At 43.9% G+C, this 26,523-nt stretch overlaps 2 protein-coding genes across 4 annotated transcripts in view; one reads left to right on the top strand and one right to left on the bottom strand.

Annotated features, from left to right (window-relative positions):
* The window catches only part of KCTD1 (potassium channel tetramerization domain containing 1), a 92,514-nt gene extending 84,026 nt beyond the window's left edge, over nucleotides 1-8,488 (top strand). For all 3 annotated transcript variants that reach the window (XM_042961507.1, XM_042961505.1, XM_042961506.1), the window contains exons 4-5: nucleotides 2,865-3,170; nucleotides 7,514-8,488. In XM_042961507.1, the coding sequence (XP_042817441.1) occupies nucleotides 2,865-3,170; nucleotides 7,514-7,672 (465 nt within the window). In that variant the 3' untranslated portion in view covers nucleotides 7,673-8,488. The remainder of the gene's footprint in view (nucleotides 1-2,864; nucleotides 3,171-7,513) is intronic.
* Nucleotides 8,489-14,002: 5,514 nt separating this feature from the next.
* TAF4B (TATA-box binding protein associated factor 4b) overlaps nucleotides 14,003-26,523 on the bottom strand; it is a 179,480-nt gene continuing 166,959 nt past the window's right edge. Inside the window, exons 15-16 of the transcript XR_006209724.1 lie at nucleotides 14,666-14,802; nucleotides 14,003-14,072 (exon numbers count right to left, since the gene is read on the bottom strand). The gene's annotated coding sequence lies outside the window, so the exon portion shown is untranslated. The remainder of the gene's footprint in view (nucleotides 14,073-14,665; nucleotides 14,803-26,523) is intronic.

Here is a 26,523-nt window from a genome sequence, read left to right as displayed (position 1 = left end):
CAATAGCAGAGGTCAGAGTGATGTGAGACCACAGGCCAAGGAATGTGGGCTGCCTCTGCAAGCTGAAAAAGGCAAGCATACGAATTCTCCTCTAGAGTGTCCAGACCCATTTAGACCTCTTACCTTAATGACCCATTTTAGACCTCTGACTTACAGAACTGTAAAAGAATAAATTTCTGTGGTTTTAAGCCACTAAATGTGTGGTGATTGTTACAGCAGCCATAGGAAATGAATGCAGGCTGCTTTAATAGTGGTTAGAATGTCCGTTCTAGAATGAAGGTTTCACAGTGTGCTCATCAGATCACATCTGAAATGTTAGGTCCAGTTTGGGTTTGGGTTTTCAGAAGTATGTTGACCAAGTCAAGCACACATCAGATATTGAAGGACCTCTAAGTCATAACGAATGAAAAAGAGCTGAAAAGATGGGGTGTTTTCAGCCTGAATAATACTAAGACGTAACAGTTGTGTTCAGATGTTTGAAGGTTTAACAGGTCAAAGAAAGTTTAGGATCATATAACCCCAGATGGCAGAGTCTGAACAAGTAAGTTGGAACTACAGGGAAATTAAGGTCCTTCTAACTGAAAAACTTACAACCATCAGAGCGGCCAATAAAGTCAGTGCTGTGCCTTGTTAGATAGTAAGCTTCCCATCACTGGAAGCATTTAATCAAAAGCTAATGGTCACTATTCAGCAGTGTTTGAAAGGATTCCTCCAGAGGGTCAAAGTTGGTCATTAAGACTGCTTTAAGCAGTCTCAGATTTGAAGACTTGATGACACATTTTCACTGGAGTCCAGATTCTTTCTTGTGTTATCATTTTTTTTAACGTTTATTTATTTTTGAGAGAGAGAGAGACAGAGCGTGAGCAGGGGAGGGGCAGAGAAAGACGGAGACACAGAATCCGAAGCAGGATCCAGGCTCTGAGCCGTCAGCACAGAGCCCGATGCGGAGCTCGAACTCACAAACCGCGAGATCATGACCTGAGCCGAAGTCAGACACTTAACCAACTGAGCCACCCAGGCACGCCTTGTGCTAAAATTTTTAATTCTCATAGGAAAATAAAAAGTTAGTAGCAGAAGTTCTCATTTCTACTGCTTGTCGACTATCAATGCTGTTTTTAAATCTCCTTGAGAGCTGTCATCTGGATAAGTAAGTAAAAGATTGAGGTCAGCATCTCATGGTTGATGTACTTCAGTGGGGGTCCCAGGTATCCAGGAGGAACCGGCCATCTACCCACTCCCGCCCTCAGGCTGAGGGGGCCTCACTTCTGTCCTTTCCTAAGCGTGGCCACACCTCAGCTTTATTCTCCTCTCCTCAAACCAAACAGTACCTCCTGTGGGTCAGGTGCCAGGATGTGCAAGGAAGATGATGAGGGCAGTGGGCTCCTCTCCAGCAGGGAACCGGGACTCCTGCAATAATGGCATTGCCGGGAGAAGACCGAGCACCGAAGCGATCCGTTCTGCTGAGGGGCATCTGGGGCAGCGTCTTCACCTGGCCCAGGTGTCCCGCCACAGAAAGCGGAAGACCCGGCTGGAGGCCCGCTGGGACTTTCTCACCTGTCCATGCTTTTTTCTCTGGAAGCCCTGCATGATGCTACTGCCGCTGCTGCCTTTGCCACTTAATTTGCAAGAAAAAGAGCAGAGTGCCAAATAGAACCCGTTTTCCTTGGTCATCCTCTCCGTGCGCCATCCCATCCAGATGGCCGAGGCCTCGGGCTGTGCTCGGGCCCCAGGCTCTCAGGGCGGCTCTGCCGCGGGCACCAGGCACCGCCTGCCAGCTCCAGCCCGAGGAGGGACAGCAGACACGCCTGTGTCAGCTCATTAAAACGTCCTCAGTCAACGTGTCCAGACAAGTGTCCCACTTGCCTCACACCCGGAGATGATTGTGGTCATAGCTACGCGTAGACCGTATTGACCTGCTTGATAACATCATTCCTGCGTTGCTGCCTCCCTTTTCCTCCTTTCCCTCCCTTTTCCTGCGTGGCTGCCTCCCAAGGCCTCCCATTCAGTGACACGTGTGCGTGTTAATACCTGCTGGCCAGATTTCTGTTCTAATTCAGTAGATTTTGTTTTAAGGCAAGAGTCAAAGAATGGGTGGCTGTGGTTTCAGAAAGGGACGGGTTTCCTTTCGTGCACATCTGTCCGGCAGGGATCGTGGACTGATGTCTGCCTCCGTCCCTTGAGCATGGCAGCGTCGAGGGCGGTGCCTCCGCCTCCCCCAGACCATCCCAGATCAGCACCCACGCTTAGGTCAAAACCGCGCCCCGCGTGTGCCCTGCAGGCGCCCACCCGCCACCATCTCCGGCCGCCCTCCCGCCTCGTGCTGCCCCCTGCCTCCCACGAATTCTGAGCTGCCAGCGAAGATGACGGGGAGCGTGGGCTTCCCGTGAATAGTGAGCCTGCGCCTCCCTCACTGCGACCTACATGTGGCTCCTTCTGGAGGACGTAAAGTGGATTCTCACCACACGAATTTTAAATGCCCAGAGGCACTCCTTACTGAAAGAGAAAAGTCGTGGCTTCAGCCTTTCTCGCCTCCGTTTTCTCATCTGCACAGTGGGAATAATAATGGTTCCAAATCCACAGGGCTGTTGGGGGGTGGGGGAGCTACAGGGTTTAATTTATGGGGAGCATTTAGAAGAGGGCCTGCCTGGCCCCTAATACTCTTATCTCTTTTTATCATCGCTGAATGCATTAATGAAGGAATGAATGAATGCACGTGGAGTTGTGTTGTGAGTGAAAAATTCACACGCAGATTTGATTATCAAAGTAACAGAGGTGGAAAAAAATCACCTCTTACCTGTGGACATCTTCAGCGCTTCGTGTTTGTATTTTGCGCTATGAAACGCCTTTTTTGTTTGTTTTGCCAGGACTACACTTTGTTATATGAAGAGGCAAAATATTTTCAGCTTCAGCCCATGTTGTTGGAGATGGAAAGATGGAAGCAGGACAGAGAAACTGGTCGCTTTTCAAGGCCCTGCGAGTGCCTAGTGGTGCGTGTCGCCCCAGACCTCGGAGAAAGGATCACGCTCAGCGGTGACAAATCCTTGATAGAAGAAGTGTTTCCAGAGATCGGCGATGTGATGTGTAACTCTGTCAACGCAGGCTGGAATCATGACTCGACACACGTCATTAGGTTTCCACTGAATGGCTACTGTCACCTCAACTCGGTCCAGGTACAGCCTTGTCGTATACTGTGTGGAATCGAATGTCGCTCTTAATGCTGTTACTTAACCTTGCCTTCACACAGTGCCTTCCGTCCAGAGAGCTGGGAAACTCTCATGTGGCATCACTTCTGGGTAGGTAGGCCTGTTCACCCTCTGGGCACTCAATCATTGCACAGGTATTTGTTGAACATACATTACAAGCCGGTGCCCGTGTGAGCACTGGAACGCTAGGAGACGAAGAAATAGACAATAGCTGTATTTTCAGGGAACTTCCATTCTGGGAAAGACGAGGGAGCCAAACAGTAACCAACAGAAATGGTGGTCAGGTAGTGAGAAGAGAGAGTAGCTGGGATGGGGCGTCCCAGGCAGAGGGCCCAGCAAGTTGTGAAGATCCCGAGGTAGGAATCGGCATGGTGTGAGGAGGGGTATCAAGGGGAGCCCGCGCAGCTTGAAGAAAGTGAGAGACAGGGAGTCCTGAGACCCGAGGCCAGCAGGTGGCTGGGAACAGATCACGGATTGCCTCCTGGGCGGTGGGAAGCACCCTGAGATTTTTTTTTTTTTTTTTTTTTGGTTTCTTTTGGTTTTCATTCATTTGCTTGTGTGAGTAAAAGCCATTTGATGATTTTGAGCAAAAGCGTGGCATGATGTAACTCAGCTCCGAACATGAATCCTCCGGCAGCAGAAGGAAGCAAAGGGAGAACAGCGGAAGCAAAGGGACCAGTTAGCAACAGTTGAGAAGCGTCCGATTCTGAATGTCAGGAACGTAGTAGAGCTAACAAGGTTTCTGACAGTGGCTGTGGGTTCTAAGACAGAAGCCAAGGATAACTACAATTTCTGACCCAGCAACTGGATGGATGGGATTCCTGTTTTCTGAGATGGAGAAGTCTATGGGAGGAGACGGGTGGAATTCAGAAGGTGGGTTTACACGTGAGGTGCTGAGTCCCTTAGACGCTGGTTGGTCTGCTCATCATCGTAACTAACGTGTGGCAGCCCCGTGCCAAGGGTTGTATGTGCCTTGTCTACTTGTAACAGTCTTCATGGGTCAGCGCCTTTAGCCCCCCTGTCTTGCTGATGAGAAAGTAGACCCACATCTGGGTCTTAATTCCAGGTCTAGATCACTCAAAACGATTTGAAGTCAATGGAGTAAGGGCTTGGGGTTTCTCCCACCCACCCCCCTTTTTTAAATTCATTTATTTGTGAGAGAGAGACAGAGTGTGAGCAGGGGAGGGGTAGAGAGAAAGGGAGACACAGAATCCGAAGCAGGCTCCAGGCTCTGAGCTGTCAGCACAGAGCCCGACGCGGAGCTCGAACTCACAAACCAGCGAGATCATGACTTGAGCCGAAGTTGGACGCCCAACCATCTGAGCCACCCAGGCACCCCGCTCCCGACCTCTTTTTAATTGGAGTGGGCCCATGCCTTTATTGACCCAATAAAACCCCTCCCACAGCTCAAAGACTAGAAGCACCCACTCTACCGTTCTGCCTCTTGAAGATTGTTCCACTATTTATAATTTTTGTAAATGTTTATTTTATTTTTGAGAGAGAGAGAGCAAGTGAGGGAGGGGCGGGGGGGGGGGAGACAGAGGATCCGAAACAGGCTCTGCGTTAGAACTCATGAACCATGAGATGATGACCAAAGTCAGACGCTCAACTGACCGAGCCACTCAGGCACCCCACTACTTACAATTTTTAAAATTTACGAACAGGCATCCGAGAACAAAACAACAGGAGATGCTGGCAGGAGCTGTGTCCTGGGAGGGCTAGAGAAAGGCACACGCTGGCAGGCAGTGTGATGGCCGCTGGGTTGGATGGGGCCAGAGGTGTACCCGCAAGGCCCGGTGTTAATTGAAGCTCTGAAAGCCGTTTGCCTCCTACACACGCTCCCTGCCCCAGCCCCCCTCCAGATGGAGGGAGGAGGCAGTGCCCATCAGAGCCGGGACAGCATTGCTTCTCTAGGGCCCCATCTCTCACACAAAACCCCAGCCCCACCACTCAGGCTGTGGGACAAATTCATATGCCTGACAAGTTTCCCAGTCATTCAAGTCTGATCAGATGTGGACATTTTCATCTGGATTAACATCATCGGTGACACAGCCATGACATGACCACGACGTAATCGATGACTCCAGCTTCCTGCTCCACCGACCAAGAAATAGGCACCGTCCTCTAGGCATTCACAGGTTTTGGGATAAGACACACAAGACCTGATACCTCCAGCCCAGCCCTGGAGTGATTTAATATTCCCAAGTGATCACTAACTTTAAGGAATTTTGTTATTAACAAATTGATGTTTAAAAAGAAATGGCCAAGGAGCATAGCTGTTTGCATTACTTTGAAAGAAGCTTTGAGCACATTCAAGGTACTGCTGGGTCATATGGAATAATTATCATATTACATATATGATATCCCCCTAGGGAGGAAGCTTGGGGATTTCCACATTTAACAGTTTAGCAACCTTCCATCACTGCAAGACAAACAATATCAGAGTTAGGTTCTTTATTGCTCACAGCTTCTACCTTTTCAATTCCTCTCCCAGTGAAGGCAAAGAATCCTTTCTGGTGCAGTGGTTTGGCCAGGCAGACTGGGGTTTTTCTTGCTGAAAGGCTACATTCCTGCCTCTGCTGGAGAAGTCTTAGCTCTTAGGTCCTCACCTTTTTATTTAACTACCACCAAAGCACATCTTGACTTTGAACATAGGGATTGTTTTCTTCGTTCTGTCCCTTGCTGACTGGTGTCCATATGCACTGTGGATATATCTACAGAAATAAGAGCACTGTGGGTTAGAATGTTCATTTTGTTCTCATAAAGACTTGGGGTTTTTTTTTTTCATTAAAAAAAATTTTTTTAATGTTTATTTGTTTTTGAGACAGAGAGAAAGAGTGTGTGTGTGTGTGTGTGTGTGAGCAGGGCAGAGGTAGAGAGAAAGGGAGACACAGAACTCAAAGCAGGCTCCAGGCTCTGCCCTGTCAGCACAGAGCCTGACATGGGGCTTGAACTCACGAACTGTGAGATCATGACCTGAGCTGAAGTCAGATGTTCAACCAACTGAGCCAACCAGGCGCCCCTTGGTTTTTTTTTTTTTTAATTGGCCAGCATTAGAAGTTGTAGTTTTCTAAAAGTTTACTCTATTGTTTTCTAATCTCTAGTTAGCTCTTTTGCAAAGTAGCAAATTATATTCCACATAAAAGTAGGCAACCAAAAAATAATAATTTAAGAGGAAACAGTAAGGGTTTGCTTTATGTTGAGTACATTTTAAAAGTTAATAACATCCCACTTCATTTCCCCCCAAAATTTTAAACCAGAATTTTTTTTAAGTTATGATTGAGTCATCTTGCCTTTAGAGTGGTGTAGAAGTAATTTATACCCAGAATCCCAGGGAACATTTGCAAGTCCAGTGTTTGTTGGATTCCTAAGGAAACAATGCTGTAGATCAACTTTCTGTATTTTTGCCTAAGAGCATAGGAATTGTCTCCTACATTTAAGACCATCGGACACGTCGGTGACCAACCCAGGGATCTTTCTGGCACTAGGTATTTGATTTCAAAACTGAAGAGCTTATGAGAAGTTACTATTATATGAGAAGTTTAGAATATCTTTATTTTGGATATGTTTTCTAACATCCAACCATTGCAATTACTCTTGCCTCCCTGAATGCACTCAAGGCAATAGATCTATTTCAAATGCCACAAACTCGAAAACTTGTAGATAAACCTCGACTGTCTTCAGCAGTCCATTGGTTCTGCCATTGAAATTACATCCATCTTCCAAACTGAAATATATGAAGTTAGTACAGGCAGACTTCAGCAGTGGTGGCGCTGAGAGTGAATGGGTTGAGAATGACTCACTGGCTGAGTAGATTCAGATCAGATCATTGGCCATATCATTTATCATCTCATAGAAGATACTTTAGTGATGAGATTTGAAAGGTAAACCCTCTCTTTTTGCAGAGAAGGGCGTGTTGCATGTTACAAGAAACGTGGCATCTGAGGCCAAATGGAGCTGAGCTGGAAACCCAGTTCCAACACTTATAGTCTGTGAGCCTCAGTTTTCCCGGGTATGAAATGGGCTGACCACCCATTAATAAGCAAGGTGGTTGTAACTATTCAATGAACCGGCACGTGAGCGGCAAGCATGTGAAGGCGTATTTTGGGTGTTGGACACAACCGTTCCATCCCTCCTGCCCTTTAGTGCAGGGCCTTCCTCTGAAAGCAGAAACTCAGAGAGACTTGGGGGGTGGGTAAGAATGACCAGGGCTGCACAAGATCTCAAACTTCAGGACACCTCTTTGGGCTGTTCGTGTGGCCAGAGGACCTGTGTCCCCCTAACCAGATGCTTGTCTTGGCCCTGTGCAGGTCCTCGAGAGGTTGCAGCAGAGAGGATTTGAAATCGTGGCCTCCTGTGGAGGAGGAGTGGACTCGTCCCAGTTCAGCGAGTACGTCCTGCGGCGGGAACTGAGGCGGACGCCCCGCGGGCCCTCTGTCATCCGGATAAAGCAAGAGCCTCTGGACTAAACGGACAGATTTCTTATGCAAAAAGGAAAAAACAAAAACAAAAAACATACACAACAAATAACGCAAACAAAAAAGGGACATTTATGTGCAGCTGGGACAACAAAACCAAGTCCTGGACCTAAAATTGAATAAACAGACACATTGATATCCAATAGAGACCACACCTGTATTCATATGGGAACAATTGGAATAGTGATATCCTCAAGGTGTAAAAAAATATATAAATATATATATATATATATGTCAAAAGGTAGGAAATGCAAAAAAAAAGGAAAAAAAAAAGTTTCAAAAAGGTGGTAGCTACAGTTGGTGCTGTGATGGCCGTGAAGTGTCCTGGGCCTCCCAAGGCCTCTGACCGATAAACAAGCCATGAGCAGTGAGGACGCATCTCCTTACGGTTTTCATTGCCAACAGCCATCCATTGTTTCCTTTTCCTTTGTCTTTCTTTTTCCTTTTTTTTTTTTTTTTTTAAAAAAAAACAAAACAAAAAAAACACCTTGAATAGAGTTTATTTGCAGGATGGAGGTTTCCTGTCCTCTGTTTAGGCGGGACGGGCAGGACTTCAGAAAAACTCTTCACGAGCACACTGCATTCGAAAGACATTAGACATGAAATTTTAAATGTAGTTTGTACAGAAGTCACACTTCTTTGCCCGCCTCACAGATGTGAACATGACTTTGTTTTTAAACTGATCAGTTTTGCAAAGGGGCCAGAATTATTACTTGTTAGACTTGCTCCAGTTTGAGTCTGCTGCTTTCCTACAATTTTTCAAATTTTATAATGTATTAAATACAATAAACTCTGTTTAAAAAATAAGGTCTGTGTGAAACGCGCATGTCAGGATGAAGCTGTATTTGAATGAGATTTTTCTTTTTCTGAATTTTCTGTGTTGGACACCAGAAGACATCAGCTGAGGCTGGTTTTGAGGTCAAAGCCACTAAAAGATAAAGGATGTTATCGTGTGTTCGAAACAGTTCTGTTCCCACCCGGCAAGTGTTCTGACCTGTGCTTTGTTAGCAAGATGATCTTCCTTCTCGTGAAACTTTTTGTTTATAAATTTGAGGTATCTGTTGCTGCAGGGCAAACCACGCCGAAAGTTTGCAGCCTAAGGCAACATCTTATTCTCTGTCACGATTCTGCGGTTCTCTTGAGCAGCCTACCCTTTGCTGGCCCGCTTCTGCGGCAGGGGGTGATGAGGGTGTCACGGGGCAAGATTGGGCTGAAATGTCTGTCCTACGTGGCTTTCCCATGAGTTGCCAGTCCATACTGGCTCAGGACCTCCGTGCCATGTGCTTGACACCGTCCCAGCATGGGAGCTGGGGTCTAAGAGGGAGGGTCCCCTGCTGCTGGCAAAAGTGTTCTAAGAGGGAGGAAGCGGAAGCTCAGTGCTCTGAAAGGCCAGGCCTGGAATTGCTCAGTGCAACTCTGGCACAGTCTCTTGGCTCAACAGAGAGCCCAGATTCAAAGGCGGGGGGGTGGGGGGGGGGGTGGGATAAAATCTACCCCCTGCTGGGGAGAGTGACAAAAGAATTTGTAGCCAACTTGAATCTACCATAACACCTGTCCAAAAAAATCCAAAAAGTGGGACATTATGGCTTTGGAGGAAGTAGGGAAGTTCTAAACCAGAATGGTCGCTTTCTTATTAGCCCCAAGAGATAAGAAACCTGAAGTCTCAAAACCACTTTGGAATTAAGCCTTCAGCTTTTCTGAGGTATTAGCGATTCCAGAGGCCCTTCTGTGTACCCCGCCTCACCTGTCTTCCCTGCTGCTGCTTCCCCAGTCCAGACACAATAAAGCCAGCACGATGGTGAGATTGACAGGTAAACCATAATGTGTTTCTGCTGCAAAGACATTCCTGTAGTGATAGGCGATTTCCATCCTGAACTTACTTTCTTTTTTTTAAATTAAAAAGTCTATGCCTGAGGATACCAGTAATGAAAATATCTCTGGCTTCTGAAACTAAAAGTAAGCTGTTAATGCTCCTATCACCCCCTGAAACACAGAGGCCCAAACACTGGATGTCTCTAATGACTGCCAGCCAGTCTTGCACATGGTTGGTTGATTTCCCCGTATTTGAGGCTAATACAGCACTGTCTCACGCCAGACAGCCAGGGACGCTCCCGCCAGCTGCCTGCTCATCCCCGCTGCCGTACCAAAAGGACAATGAAATCGCACTCTGATTTTCCCAGCAATCCATTCTCATTAGGCAACATTTCCTGCAAGCTCGAAATAAAGCAAGCGCCCTGCTTTGGGACTTTGTCCCGCTGGTTGTCATCCGGGAACTTTTCCCCAGCACTGTCTGTGCAGTTCGTAGACAACCCACAAACACTGCACTGCATGGTGGGTGTGATTAGCATCTACATTCTTCGCTGAGTTCTTACACCCATTTATACAACTGCAACCCAGAAGCACATTCTTTGTACAAAAACTCTAATCCTCTAATCCAATCCAATGCAGCAAACCTATACATGTAATTTTCACACTGCGAGGCTTTATAACAGATTCCCGGAATCTTCAGGAAAGAGCTGGTCATTGAACATATAATTGAGTCACAGTTGCCTTTTGCCCTGTTTTTATTATCTAATCTGCAGCATGTATCCAAACGTCACTGGTCATCCCGATAAGGATCTTTGTGGCTGTGCTCATTTTTCCTAAAGAGGATCTGATCAAGGCCTATGTGCTATATTTATTAATGTCTCTGGATTTCTCTGGTTGGTTTCTCATTGGTAGAGTCAGGTTAATTTTTTTTTTTTTTTGCAAGTATATTATGTAGGTGATGTTATCTCCTTATTACATCACTTCAGAAGGGTCTATCTGACCCATAATGGTGATGGTAATTTTTTTATTTCTATTTTTTTGTTTTTGTTTTTATTTTTGGCTTTTACAAATCATATTGCATGTGAGTTATGGTTTTGCTTTTGTGATGGTAATTTTGACCACTTAGTTTAAGTGACATCCACCAAATTTCTCCAATGGAAAAGGAGCTTTCTCTCTTTGGGATTAATAAATACTCTCTGGGTTGAAATTGTGAGACTATCAATATCCTGTTCAACACACTTTTGCCCACCAGTTTGCACACTGATTGGTGATCTTTTTCCTGAATCAAGCATCACCATGGTGGCTATAGAAGCATACCTTTAAGAAAGCTACTATTGCCTGAACCACTGATATTTTAAATAACCTTTTACTTTGCTTTATTTTATTGAGCAAAATGCACTTCTTTAGCCAGGCACACAAACTATAATCTTCCACCTGCTTTCTTCTAAGAAGTATTTTAGAAAAATAGAATGAAGGAAGACACTTCTAAACTGGCTTCTAAATACTAGGTGGGTTTCTCCATAGTAATAATAGCCACGCCCTTCATGTTTGCTGCGCTAAGCACTTTATCTGCAGCTAACTCACTGAATCCTTCTGACCACAGAGGTTGTATTATCCCCATTTCTCAGTTAAAGAATTAATACTCTCAGACACTAGGTAAATGATATGATAAAGGCTAATGTTCGGTTGAGCTTTATCAGGAGGGCTGAAACACTATTTGATGAAAAATAAGGTTTCATGTTGTAGTAGGATGAGGAAACAGACTATTAATTAGAAGCGTTTCCTCCTTAAAATGGAAATGTGTTCCTGTATTTAAATATTGAGAGCATACCTTGCAATATGTCAGGAACTCCATCTCGGTGATACCCTGATGACCGTGACGTGGTTTCTGCTGGGGAGTGCTGGGGGGGGGGGGTGGTGGGGAGGGGGCAGAGACCTGTACACCCAGGGGCAGAATTAGGGCACGTGCTTAGGCCTTACAGGATACTGTCATTCTTACTTACAAAGCAAGGACTATCAAGGTGGATTCGAAAGACGGGTAGCCTTTTGCGGAAGGGGTACAGAAGGAGGGCAGAGGCCCCGAGTGGGGCAACATAAGGCAGGTTTGCAGAGTGGGGTAGGATGCAGCTGGGTCAGCTGGAGAAGAGTGAAACAGGGCTGGCAAAGGAAGGTGGAATTGGACAGGAGTGGAAGTTGACCTTGGGTGCCCGGCTGGGGGCAGACTGTGTTCAGGAGCTTTGGGGGCATCATGGAAACCGGGACCCATGCATATTCAGCTGGGAGTGTGCAGGCTTGACAGGCTGAAACAGTCTGTTGGTGTGAGGGACAGTTAAGTTGCTGTTTTTCCCATCTGTCCACTCATGACCTACTAACCAGTCTGAGAGCTGACGATCCGCAGATGTATGAGAAAATAAGACACCATCCTGGGTGCAGAGATGACAAACTCAGATGCCTACAAGGGCCAGGTGAGTCATATAAATTAGGGGACAGGCAAGAGCATGTGTGCCCCATTCAAAGGGGCAGCCGTACTCAATGCCAGCAGGTTCTCTAACAGGAGAACAAAGGGCCCATGTGCTTAAATGTCTCGTTTTCCTCAGAAAACCTGGAAATCTAGATTTTTGTGTAATCTCTAGATGCACGAATGTTAGAACTGATTCATTTTTTTCAATTGTACAGATCAAACAAGACATCTGCAGGATTTGTAGCTCTGAGAATTATGAAATAATAAAGCAGTTTTAGGCATTCTAGAAAAATTCCATTTGGGTAAAATCGCATGTGATGGCACAGAACTAAGTTGTCTGAAGATATAACTTATAAAAAGTATGAAAATTTAAGGCAAACTTTTAGTCATAATATCATTTGATCATAAAGATTTAAATCCTAGTATATAACTGACAATAGCGATAATAAGTTTTCAAGAAATGCTTACTACGTGCCAAGCACTGTGCTAAGTGGTTTACAGATGCTCTTCCCTTCAGTCCTCATGGAAACCCTCTGAAGTTGGCATTATTAGCCCAATTTTGCAGATGAGGACATTGGTATGTCAAAAAAATGTTTACCAAAGTCCACTAGAAACTTGGAACGACACACACACACACACACACACACACACACACACACCCCATGTTTGATTAATATCTTGTACTCAACTCTTTCTGGTTTTCTAACGCATGCGAAAAAATATTTTACTCTGTCCTTGGCAAGTTCAGTATGCTTCATTAGAAAGCCACTAGACAAAAATGTCACTGCAGTGATTAACTGGTTAGATTAGGAATTACTAAACCCTGATAAGATGTGGTGTCTCTGAGAAGAGCCACCAATGAGCTCTTCATTGATCATATCAGCGATCTGCAAACTTGCCCATTCTTAAGACACACAAAAAGCACTTGGTAAAGTTATAGGTTTCAGTCTTTTACCATCCCCTTCACCCCATGTCCCCACAGATGTCCTGAATCTCAATCTCTAAAAGTAAAGAGCTTGTGAATCAATGTCCACCATTTGTGATGCTTTGATCAGGCAAGTTTGGAAAATACTTGGTGATATCACTGTGCTCCCTTGATCTAGGTAGGAATAGCGGGTGATAACCCCCCTCTCTCTGGGATGCTTTTGTTATGTGCCTTTTTTATTGCTTCACTGATGTTTATTAAACAATAGTTGCCTTCTATTCTTTTGAAAGACAGAATGGATACTTCAAACGGAGTTAGTGGGGCGGGGAAATTCTTAACTGAAATTTAACCCAAGGGCCCTCATCCTTTCTTAATTAGTTAGAGAATTGCCCGGGTCCGTGGAAATAGTCCACCAGCTACAGAATTCTCCCACCTCATCTTAAAAAGCTATCGGAGGCTTGAATGAACAGAAGTTACAACACAAGAAATAATTACAGTAGCACCTACCACTTGTAACAAAAGCTGACTCCAGGTGTGCAGGAATCTGTTTTTTCCCATATGCTTTAATGTGTGTGGGTTTCTTCGAAACTTAAATACTGATCTTAGACCTTAATTGGAAAAGGTATGTAAATCTATACTCCTAACTATTTACCATGAAACTCCTTTGTGCGTGCTTTGATCTATGTTAGATTCAGAGAGCTCAATCCCACTGTATTTCACATGACTCCAAGTTCACCCTCTCTCTCCTTCCCCTTCCTGGCCCCCAGTTTCTCCTTCTCCTTCACTCAATGTGAAACCCAGTATTTCATCACTCCTCCCAATCCATCTATCAGATTGTGCTTGCAAAATAAGGAACAGATGGTACAGGTATTAAATTATCCTCTTGACTAACAGGACTGGAAAAAACCAGAGAAACACTTGCGTGCATTCCATTCAAACTCTAGAACTTGACTCAGAAAGCCTGTTCTGGAAGGTTAAGACCAAATCCTAGTCAAGGATGCATCACCTTAGTTGGAGAAGAAGGAAGACCAGTAGGGACAGTTGATTAAATCCATCTTGAGGAGGCTTTAAAGGATCACTTAAAGGTCTGCAACTTGAGTGACCTATTTGATGCAGCTGGTTTGTGTGTTGGTGGTAATGGGCAACAGGATTGGCAAGAGAAAGTGGTGGCAGGTGGATTGCTTGTGGCCCTAAAACTGAAATATATCATCCATTATTGCTCTTTATTTGAAATGATACTGTATTCTTTAAAATATTGTTGTTCTGAGTCATATTATCAAATATGTGGTCTCTTAACACATATGAATACCAGAAAATTTGGAATTCTGTTAAGTAGACTGCATATTTCTAAAAATAATTCAGTTATAGCTCTTAATTTAAGCAGAGTAGAGATATTTGTACAATAGAACACTGACCTATGTAATCGTTTCCCTACTGCCATTGTAATTTCAAAATCTGACTTACTTCCCATAGCCCCAGAGGGTGCAACTACAGCCACACCCCCAAATGCTTCCAATAGCTTTCTGCCTCTGTGTTAACCACCCTCCAACTCCTACCCTCACACCCACCCATTTCTTACAACTTTTCTTCCAAGCAAAGCTAGTCAAGCGATGGATCAAAAGGATTTCTGCATAATCAGTAAAAGCCTTTGTGTTAATCTGAAAAATACATGAGGGCAAAACCAAAAATCAAAACCACTGACAAAGCAGCTCAGCTGTATCTAGATGGTATTTCACAGGGCCCATCGATGACCCAAGGCAACCAGATCTCACATTTCTCAAATTCTCACCCCAAGGCGTGAACATCTCTTTCTTGTGTGTCATTGCTCTTCTCAGTCTCCCTGTGCGATCTCATCCATCGATGGCTTCCCAATCACCTGTGCTTCAGGGCCAATCTCTCCCAGATCCCCAGGCAGGGTAGCCAGCTCTGAGAATACAGTAACAAATAAGACATAGTTCTGCCATTTGACTTTGAGTTATGCAAGTGGGTAAGATGCAATCTTATTTAAAATAATCTTACTTATCAAAATGATTTATTTCAATATATTCTGTCATCAGCAATGACAGATGCAGAGTCTGCAAAATATTTCCATTGGACTATCCAGAACTGAACTTACTTTGACCCCTAGCTCTATCCCTTCTCTTTCTAAATATCCTATCTCAGTTCAAGACACCACCTCCCACCCAAACCAGGAATCCGTTTCCCACCCTCCCCACTTTGGCGGGTCACCAAATTTGACATAAAGTATCTCCTAAGCATTTCTCAACCCAGTCTCTTCCTCTTCATCCCTACTACCCCTTCTCAATGTCATATTATCAACTCTTCCTCTGTGGACTCTTTCCATGAGATCTTAATTCGTTTTTCTGCTGAGAATTGGAAGGGGCATCCGAAATTTACACCCCCCGCCCCAGTAGCCTGCTGACTCAGCTGTTAAAGCCCCACGTGTTCCTCATTGCTTTCAGAATCATCTCAGATCCTTAGGGTGGCATCCAAGGCCCTCCTTGCTCTAACTCTGCCTACCTCTCAACCTCATTTGTGGCCATCCTCGGCCTCCTGCATACTGTTTTCAGCTCCGATGTGTCATATTGTTTTAAGACTCCCTGTTTTGGAATATATTTATCCTCTTACTTCCTTAATGACCTGCCACTCATCTTTTAAGACACCCTTTACCTATCACCACCTTCCCATATGCCCCTCAGCTGGGTGACCCCTCACTATGGTTCTAAAGCACCCTATTTTATTATTGCACTTACCATATGATATTGAAACATATATTTACATGTCTACATCTAAGGGCCAAACTTAAGATCTGACTTATTTATATTTATGTCACACCTGGTAGGTGCTAAAGAAATGCCTATTGGTGACAGATAAAATAAACAAATGAAGTCTACTCTTCCTAAAACATGCAGAGTATGGGTTTCATGTTACCAACTCCACCAGTTGGAGAGCTTGTTAATACTCATAAACACTAGATTAAATGAAAATATGTGTAAAGCAACTGGTATACATTAGGGAATTAATTATTAATAATATTAAAGCCCTTAAGCACTATGGGTTATTAAATGTTTACTTTGGATTTTGCCCAATTAAAAGTTGTGTTGGACCGGGGCACCTATGTGGCTCAGTCAGTTGAGCATCTGACTCTTGATTTTGGCTCAGGTCATGATCTCACAGTTTGTGAGATTGAGCCCCGCATTTGGCTCTGCACTGATATTGCAGAGCCTGCTTGGGATTCTCTTTTTCCTTCTGTCTCTCTGTCCCTCCCCTGCTTGCTCTCCCTGTCTCAAAAATAAATAAATAAACATTTTTTAAAAAGTCATGGTGTACTTCCACATTTGACCAATATGGAATAATAGATGTACTTTCCCAGCTGAAACAACTAAAAAAACTAGACAAAATATATGAAACAATGGCTTTCAAGAGATTGGATACTAGGCAACAGAGAACAGTGAACCCTAAGGTTGCCCTGGGTAACTACCTTGAAGAAATTTCCAGACATGGTGTAGGGAAGGGTAACCCAGGCAGAAGCCAGTGGTGTCCCTTAGTTGGAGAGACAGAGCTGGCAATCTACAGAAGCCAAGGCAACTAGGGTAGGGTAATGGAGAGGAGAGAGCTACACACACAGGAAGAAGAGCAATGAACTGAGGAGGGTCTTCCTAGAGTCTTCTGCTGAGTGCTGATCAGTGCATGTGTCTGAGGAAACTACCCAAGGCTAGGCAAAGAGCTATGTAGAAAGATATAAAAACTATTGCTCAGACAGAGCCAGTAATAGTTCCAATTCCCACCAGCCAGAGTGGAAAACTTTATAATTAAGGGAGCATTGGCTAGAATACTGAGAATGCCTCGGTGGTAGGGAAATATTAGCCCTAGACTAAACATAGCTCTGAGCTCACCTAGCAAAGCTTAAAAGCAAATCCCAAAGGGATCAAACTATTTCCAAGTAACTCAACCTCATGCTCAAACAAAGTTCAAGAATATTTATAGAAATACAAATATATCCAGCACCCAACAAGGTAAAATCCACCATATGTGGCATCTAATAAAAAATTACCAGGCATGCAAAGAAGCAGGAAAATACAACCTCTAGTAAGAAGAAAAACAAATCAATCTAAACCAACCTAGTAATTATAGAGATTACAGAATTTGTTGACAAAAACATTAAAACAGTTACTAATCTTTTTTTAAAAAAGTTATTTAAAAAAAAATGTTTACTTATTTTGAGAGAGAGGAAGAGAGAATCCCAAGCAGGATCCTTACTATCAGAACAGAGCCCTAAGCAGGGGCTCGATCCCATGTCCCTGGGATCATGACCTGAGCCAAGACTAAGAGTCAGATGCTTAACCAAAAGAGCCCCCCAGGAGTCCCTGAAAAAGTTATTAATCTATATTCCTATGTCCAAGGAGCTAAAGACTGAACACATTTGTTGCACCATGGAAAATATGAAAAAGAACAAAATAAAATTTCTAGAAATGAAAATTACAATGTCTGAAAAATATTCCTGACATGATTGACAGCAAATTACATATTAGAGAAGAAAAAATTAGTGAACTTGAAGATATAGTAATAGAAACTAAAATTAAACACAGATTTTTTTAAAAGGCTGAAACAAAATGAACAGAGAATCACTGAGCTGTGGGACAACTTCACATAATTGAAGTTTCTCTCAAGCAATGTGTGTAGAAGGTGGGGGACAGAAAAATATTTGAATATATAATGGTTGAATATTTTCCAAACTTGAAGATGATGATCAACCCACAGATCCTAGGGGCTCAATGAACTCTGAGCAAAAGAGACTTGAAGAAAAACATACCAATGTACATCATAATCAAATTGCTTAAAAACAGTAATAAAGAAAAAAAATCTTAAAAGCAGCCATGGGGGGAGGGAAAAGTTTTAAACAGAAAAAAAGATAAAAACGATAGAAAAGATAAAAATGATAGAAAATTTCTTGTCAGAAACAATACAAGCCAGAGGACATTGGAGCAACAACTTTATTTTTTATTGTTTATTTTTAATTTTTTTTAAGTTTATTTATTTCAAGAGAGAGAGGGAGGGAGACAGAGCACGTGTGTAAGCAGGGGAGGGACAGAAAGAGAATCCCAAGCAGGCTTCGTACTGTCAGTGTGGAGTCCAATGTGGGGCTCAAACTCACAAACTGCGAGATCATGACCTGAGCCAAAATCAAGAGTTGGAGGCTTAAATGATTGAGCCACCCAGGCACCCATGGAGCAACAACTTTAAAGTACTGACAGACAAAAACTGTCAGCTTACATTTCTATACCCAGTAAAAATATCTTTCAAAAAACAAAGACTTTTCCCGACATACAAAGGCTAAAAGATATCATCACCAGTAGCTCTCTCTACAAAATGTTGAAGGAAGTCCTTCAGACAGAAGGAAAATGATACCAGATGGAAACCTGCATCTATACAAAGAATTAAGAGCACTGGAAATGATAACTACCCAGGTAAGCATAGAAGGCTTTATTTCTTATAACTTAAATATATTTAAAGGATAATTAACTGTTGGGGCACCTGGATGGCTCAGTCAGGTAAGCATCTGACTCTTGATTTTGGCTCAGGCCATAATCTCATGGTTCGTGGGTTTGAGTCCCGTGTTAGACTCCACACTGACAGCACAGAGCCTGCCTAGGATTCTCTCTCTCTTTCTCTCTGCCCCTCCCCGCTGTGAGCTCTCTCTCTCTCTCTCTCAAAATAAATAGGCATAAAAAAAAAAAAATCAACAACCGAAGGATCTCTAGAAAATCCCCAAATATTTGAAAACTAAACACACATTTCTAAATAACACATGAATCAAAGAAGAAATCAAAAGGGCATTTAGAAAGTATTTTGAACGTAATTAAAATGAAAATATAACATATCAAAATGTGTGGGATTTTGCTAAAGCAGTACTCATAAGGTAATTATAGCACTAAATATCTATATGAGAAAAGAAGGAAGTCTTCCAGTCAATGACCCCTCACCCCCACCTTAAGAAACTAGAAATTGAAGAGCAAATGAAATCCAAAGGAAGCAGAAGAACAAAAATGATAAAGATCAGGATGGAAATCAATAAAACAGAAACAGAAGATACAATAGAGAAAAGCAATGAAATCAACATTGGTTCTTTGAGAAAATCAACAACATTGATAAAACTAGCCAAGACTCATCAGGGAAATAAAGCAAGAAGACACAAATAGTTAACATTAGGGATGAGCCAAAGAGTAAATCAATGAAGGAGCCCAGATTCTAAGTCAGCTCTGGCCAACTATTGCACCCAGGCCCTATGGACTCCTTTGGGTTCCGGGAGGAACAGCAGATTGACAAACAGGTTGAACCTGCCTTGTGTAAAATTTTCCTGGGTCCATAAAAGTGTCTGTAACAACTGTAATAACTTTCCAAATTACACATTCGCAACCCAAACACTTCCCAGCAACACTTTTATGTAAAAGATGTATTTTGTTACTCTCTAGATGAATTTGTAAGGAATTTTTTTAAACGTCACTTCTTTTATTTGGCAAATTATCTGACTTTCAATATTACTTTTAAAGATAGATTCTTAAATTCTGTACTTATTTAAACTAAGAGTATTTGCCAGAAAAGCAAAAGTAACGATGGCTTCTAGTTCAAAGATGCTGTATGCGTGGCAACATGCTGGAATCCTGGCTATATTAGCATTTTAGGTGGGGCTGCCTTCTCTTCTTATAAGCATCAGGAAGTAACTATAGGGTTAATCAGAGCGATAGAATAGGGGTGGAGAAAAGAAACTTAAACAGTCTGATCTTTCCCTCTGCCTCTCCAGTCTGAATGCGGCTGATAAATGAGTTCATCTCCCACACAAAACAGTCTTTGTTTTATTCTGTGGCTTCCTGGCTTTCCACTGTTAAGAAAAGACAAAAGGTAACACGGTTTGCCTCAACTTGCCTACTTACCACTCACTGGAGGTTTTCATTTTTAGGTTCACAATACAGTAGAAACGTTTCTTGAAATCTGCCTTTATTTCAGTGTTAACTACTTTTGCCCTATATTTCATTTGAAAACATTCAAACCTTCAGAAAAGTAGAAACACAAGTACAAATACCACCACATACCCTTTACTTAGATTCATCGGTTGTTAACATTTTGCCATATTTGCTCTCCCACTTCTCTCTGTGTTGTTCTGGCTGAACCATGTGAAAATAAACTGCACCTATTCTGACAGTTCACCCCTAAGTACTTCTGCATGAAATCTCCTGAGAGAAAGAACATACTCCTACGTAACTCTCCGGAAATTTAACACTGATTTGATACTCTCCCTCCCTCACCCCTTTCTCTCTGTCTCTCTCTCTCTCTCTTATACACACACACACACACACACACACACACACACACACACACACACCACTCCCAAGAATTTTTTTTACAACTGTTTTGTTTTGTTTGCTCATTCTGGAATGAGTCAAGAATCACACATTGCATTTAGTTGTCATATTGCCCAGTGCTTTTTAACCCACACTAAATGTGTCTGATTGCCACTCCCACCAATTAGGAAGTCTCAGACAAATGAAAGCTTGATTCTGCTATTAATTCAGAATTTGGGGCACCTGGGTGGCTCAATCGGTTAAGCGTCTGACTTTGGCTCAGGTCATGGTCTCATGGTTCGTGACTTGGAGCTCTGCGTGGGGCTCTCCACTCAGCACAGAGCCCACTTTGGATCCTGTCTCCTCTCTCTCTACCCCTACCCCACTTGCATGAGCTAGCTCGTTTTCTATCCCCACCTCCCCCATCAAAAATAAATATTTTTTTAAAAAAATTCAGAACTCATAAACCTTGAAGTAAAGCCCCAAGTATTAGACACATGGTTCCAAAAGGCAGAAGCAGCAATTTCCTTAAATCATCCTTTAGAATAAATGACGTAACTCATTTTTAAATGGTAGAGGGCACAAAGTCAGGGAAAGCACCATCTCAGCTTTCATGTTGAACATTCCCCTCACAAGCCTGGTGTTCACCAGGTGGCTGGTGGGGGATATCTGCACAGTGACAAACATAGGCAATTTGCAGCAAAGCCTAACATCCTTCATAGGGCATCCTCACCATCACAGACACACAGATCTGGGGGGCTTTTCTTTCTTTTAATTATTTTTTAAATAGTTTTCACACCTAGCATGAAGCCCAGTGGGGGGGCTCGAACTCACTATCCTGAGATTAAGAGCTGAGTTTAACTGACAGAGCTACCTAGGTGCCCCAAGAGCTGGGGGTCTTCAAGGCAGCCCTTCTGTCTCCCATGGAAGGACTCACCTCCACGACATCCCTGCCACGGTCTTCTGGTTCTCTTTCAACACCTTGATCATGGGAAGCTTGAAGTGTCCATCACACTGGAAACCAGAACATCTGGATTCCTGCCTTAGCCTTGCCACTTGTGAATGTATGACCTTGAACAGGTCACTTAAACGTTCTGTCTTTAGACATACAGTTTCTCTAGCTATAATAAGGGCACATGGTCTGCCTCAACTCTGCCTAAAGGCTGTGTGGGGAGCAAGTAAGAGAGAATGGAGAATGGCAAATCCCTGCACAAATGTAGGCTTTTACTACCATTATGGGGAGCTCACTGCCATCAGATGCAACAGGCCTTGGTTACCCTTTGACCTCCCATGGGCCACTGGTCCCCACTGTTTGAAGAAAGACATTGCATCGGCCCTTAAAACTTTCTTCACCAGATTAAGCAGCCCCCATTTCTTCAACTAAAATGCCCCTAATCTTGGCATTATACCCAACTTAGTACAGCCCAAGAAGCAGACACCACTCTGAGCTTGACTTCGATCAAGGCAGGTATCCCATACTCCTTATATAATTGGTCCCTCTTAGCCACATGAAGAACTTGCTGTTAGTCCTGGTGAAATTCCAGAGAATTGGTGTTTTTCCTTCATTCCGGCCTCTTGGCTGCTTTGGGAACCTCCGTCTGTCCCCAGGAGGCTATCTCACCCTCTTTCTAGCTTCCAGTCATGTGAGAGTTCTGTAAGCATGGCCTGTCTGCCCCCAAATCACTGACGTAATTGTCCTACCAAAGCTCACTGTCAAAGTTTTCTCTCCAGGATGACCCCAGTCCATTGATCAGTATTCTGTGGGTACAGGTGCCCTCAACAGCCATGACTTCACAGGACTATGCTATCATTCAGCATAGTTTGTTCATTCATTCATTCATTCATTCATTCATTCATTCATTCATTCTTCAGTTATTGAGCACTTGCTGTGTACCAGCCCTGATCTATACACCAGCCACTCAAAGATGAAGAAGACAAAGGTGATGCCCTTACAGCTTTTCATAACATTATCCTGATTATTTTGTCTATGCCATTCTCCTTACTGACCCTTTCAGTAAGTCTATCAAAAGGGAAATGACAGGGCACCTGGATGGCTCAGTTGGTTAAGTGTCTGACTCTTGATCTCAGCTCAGGTCATGATCTCACAGTTCGTGAGTTCGAGCCCTGCATCAGGCTCTGTGCTGATGGCATGGAGCCTGCTTGGGATTTTTGTCTCTCCTTCTCTCTGCCCCTCCCCGACTTGTGCTCTTTTTCTCTCAAAAAACAAGTGGCGGGGGGGTAGAATTAGATCTTCTGAAGGGTTCAGAGGAGTCTGCTTTCTTGGAAAACTATTTATGAACATATTCCAGAATTTGGTGAGAAATTTGGGTATCAGTGTAGACACCCTCCTCCCACCTAAGTACAGTTCCCTGCCCCTCTGCACAATTCCCTGTGAACTGACACCCGTACCTCCCCCTGTCCACCTCCATTTGCCATTGTACATAGAGCAGCTCTGTTTACCCAGGACTCTCCCCCACCACTGATCAGCCCAGAGTCCTTTACCCAGGAATACATCACTGGGTCCTAGAGACTCTGGTCTCAGGCTGACTAGCTCTTCAAAAGAGGAACCATCAACCTGGACTCTGTGGGCCCCCAAGTTCACAGCCACAGGAAAATTCAGAGGCAAATGTACAGCAGAAGCAACAGTGATTCTCTGGTTCTGGTTCAGTCCTGAGGCCTAATCCATCCCTACCCTTGCTTCTGTAACACAGCTCTGTGTCCTTACAAAAAGCTCTACTTTATTTAAGCTGTTTAAATTGGCTTATGCTATTCAACATTTTATTGAAAAAAAATTTTTTTAAGATTTTATTTTTAAGTCATCTCTACACCCAATGTGGAGCTCAAATTCACAACCCTGAGATCAACAGTCACATGCTCTACTGATAGAGCCAGCCAGGCACCCTGTTACTTGCAATTTTAAAATCCTAATACATAATGTGGAAAAGATGCCATTAACATAGCCCATTTTTAGATCCTTTTTGATAACGGGAACACTTACTGACTTTCAGTTTTTACCCCCATGCCGCTTCCTCTAGGAAATCTACAAGTCCTTTCCTTATCCAGGATTGTGTTTCATCTAGACCAGGAGACTTAAATTCATGCCAGCTCAGTCTGCCCCAGTCTTAAAGTCTAGTCCCTTCCTTGTTGTGTTTGATTTACTCCTTCCAATTCAAAGTCCATTCTCTCAGATCAGGAAGGCAGAAATAAAACAGCAGTGAAGTAGATCTGTTTTCTCTTGGCCCCAGTCGGCACCAGCCTCTCCCTCCTTCTTGCCTTGAGAAGCTCTGTGGCACGATGGATACCAGTGTAGGTACAGATCCTGCTCACTGGCTGTGTGACCTTGGGAAAAATTAGGCAACCTCTCTGTGTCTCAGAGTCCTCATCTAAAACCTAGGGGTAATGGCAGTGTCTAATGCATAGGAGTTTTGTGAGACTTTGAATAAACACATTAACACATACAGAGGACAGGGCTCAGTGCATGTTCACCATTATTTTTTTCTCTTCTTATTCTGAATAAAGCAAAGAGCCTCCTTTTGGGTGTACAAAGTCCCTATAAGCTTCACTTTTAGTCTTGCCATGTTTCATGTATCTTATCTTTCCTTAGGGTTTTCTTGTGAATGAGAAAACCAAGGCTGACTGCTAACTCAACGAGTCTAGCCCACCAATAGGAAAAATTCACTCCTGGAATGTCCCAGAGCACCCTCCAGATGAGTGCTTTGCCCTACATTTGTCTCTGTAGGCAGCTCTGCTTCCCAGATGTCACCCTCGCCAGGCCTCAGATCCCCCCCCCCCCGCTGCCCCTGCCCTGTGCTGTGAGGCTTCTCCACGCTACAAAAGCTGGGCAAGAAGGCAGTGCCCTGCTGCTTGAAGAAATGCACGTTACTCCCCAGGAACCAGGAAACCCACCTCAGCGGGGCTCTACAGCCTGGAAGTTCTTTACAATGCAATAAGCGAGTCTCTGATTACACTCAAATCAAACAGGTTTCAGAGTTGAGAAGGCTCTTTCCTGTCGTCCCCTCCTCCATCCCTCTATAATTTTCTTCTTTTGAAATAAAAGGCATCAGTGAAATAAAACGTTCCAAAACTGACTCAGAGAAACTGGAGGTCCTAACTAAGGCAGCATTTACAAAACCACACTCAATTTTTGTCAGCTATTTACACTGCCAATGGCACCATCTGACAAGCAGTGCTGGAAATAAGGAAGGAAGAAGGGAGGTTCATCCGTTCACTCGCGGGCCAAGCTCTAAGTGGGGCCAGCGTGCCAGGCGCTGTGCTAGCCACCAAGGATGTAGGCGGGAGAAGATTGCTGAGGGAGATCCCAGCAAATGCAGGCAGGCAGCCTTGTAATAGATCAGCAGAGTCAATCGATGCCCTGACAGGTATGTGCAGATGAGCCAGGGAACACAGGCGAAGGAACAAATACTTCTAGGGAATCCATCCTAGGGAAGCCAGAGAAGCCCTGACACAGCTGGGGAGGAGGAGAATCTTGTAGGATGACCCCACCAGGAACACAAAGAAGGAAATGTGGAGCAGAGAGGGTTTCATGTAGAGACAATAGCCTGGGCTGAGCCAGAGCACTGAGGCTTGAAGAAGCGCGATGCCAGGATGCTGAGAACAGCAAGGTCCCTGTAGAGCGGAACAGGGGCAGGGAAGGGAACTCTTTGCAGAAATCTAGGCCCCAAAACTAACTCAGCATCCCTGAGGTGGGAGCCCTACCTCCAGCGACCCCGAGGCCAGCAGGCCCAGTGGGGGAGCCAGCCATGGCCAACAAGGAACCATTATATTTCTAAGCAGAAGAGTGATGTAATTAGATTTGCTTTTACGAATTTTTGTGGCAGAATGGAGTAGGAAGCAGAGCAGACAGAGACTGAAGAGATAAATTGGGAGATTATTCCAGCTGTCTTACAGAGCTATTATGATAAATAAAAGCAACTGGGAGGTAGAAGGGGTGAACTCATGAGACATCTCCAAGGTAGGAACAGCAGAACTTGATGAGCTATTGGATGTGGGTGGTGAAGGAGAGAAAAGAATCAAGAATGATTCCAAAGTGTCTACCTCAGGCTTCCAGATGGTTGGGGAGCCCTTGAGAGAAAGAGGGAAGGGAGGCAGGAAGGAGCTTGCATTTGTAGGGCACGTAAAGAGGACTCTCAACAGTTTGGTGTTGAGCATATGGCAGGGAGGTGGCTGTGGGCAACTAGGTGAGTGGAGATGGGGACAGTTAGAGTGGACACCAGGGGAGGAGCTGAGCTTACACATGTGGTTTTGGAGTGATGACTGACAAGAAATTGCCTGAAGCCCAGGGAGTGTATAGGGGTGGGCGGGTTGGGGCGGGGGGGGGGGGTGTGCCCCTGGAGACCCACCAGCTCAGATGTGGGTAGAGACCCAGAATGAGTGGCCCAGGGGGTAGGAATCAAATGGGGCGGGAAACTGGGGTGGAGGGGATGTTTCAAAGGGAGGATGAAAGTGTCCAGTGCCCGAAAGAGGTTAAACAGGGACAGGACTGAAACCCGTTTATCAGGTGTGGCAATAACAAGGCCATTGCTGCCCCGAGAGGAAGCGATTGTGATGAGCTCGGATTCAGAGCCAGACCACAGCAGGCTCAGAAGGGAATCAGAGGCGAGGAGGTAAAGACAGTGATTGCACATGATTCCTTTAAGATCTTCCAGAGGAAAAGAGAGGCAGGCCAGTAGCTAGAAGGAAATGGCAGAGGAAAATACACAATTCCCTCCCCCCCCAAAAAACTTTTTACTTTATTAAAATGGCACATCTTAACATGAATGATTGGATATAGCTATTATTTTCTACACTCTATAAACCAAGAATTATTTGGAATATTTTCTACTTCAAAAATTCCTAATAGTGTATTTGCCAAGGGTAGAGGCTCAGCAAGTTAGGTTGATAATAGTTTTTCAGTTTGAATATTTGAGAACCGTATCTATTTCATATCATCTAATATTCTTTCAGTAAAAATAAAATTAACACCAGGGTTACAAGTGAGCTTACATGATGTTTATAAGAAGGGGTGTGAGTGACGAGAATGAGGTTCAAAATCTACACTCCTCATATAATGCCTGAACCACAGATGTGCTTCCAAGAATAGAATGTCACCCGTATCCTCAAGACAGCTCAATAATAACACAAATAACAGCAAATATTTATATAGTGCTTACTATATTCTAGGCAATATCCTAAGTGATTGAATATATGAACCTAATCATTATAATGTGGCTACATATTTATATGAATATGTAAAATATTTTTTTCCTGGTTTTTACTGTTTTGGTAATAGGAATTTAAAGAAGAATTA

This window comes from Panthera tigris, chromosome D3 (genome assembly GCF_018350195.1).
Source record: "Panthera tigris isolate Pti1 chromosome D3, P.tigris_Pti1_mat1.1, whole genome shotgun sequence".
Taxonomy (NCBI): Eukaryota; Metazoa; Chordata; class Mammalia; order Carnivora; family Felidae; genus Panthera; species Panthera tigris.
Note: the sequence above shows the minus strand (reverse complement) of the source record. Positions and strands in the feature narration are given on the sequence as shown.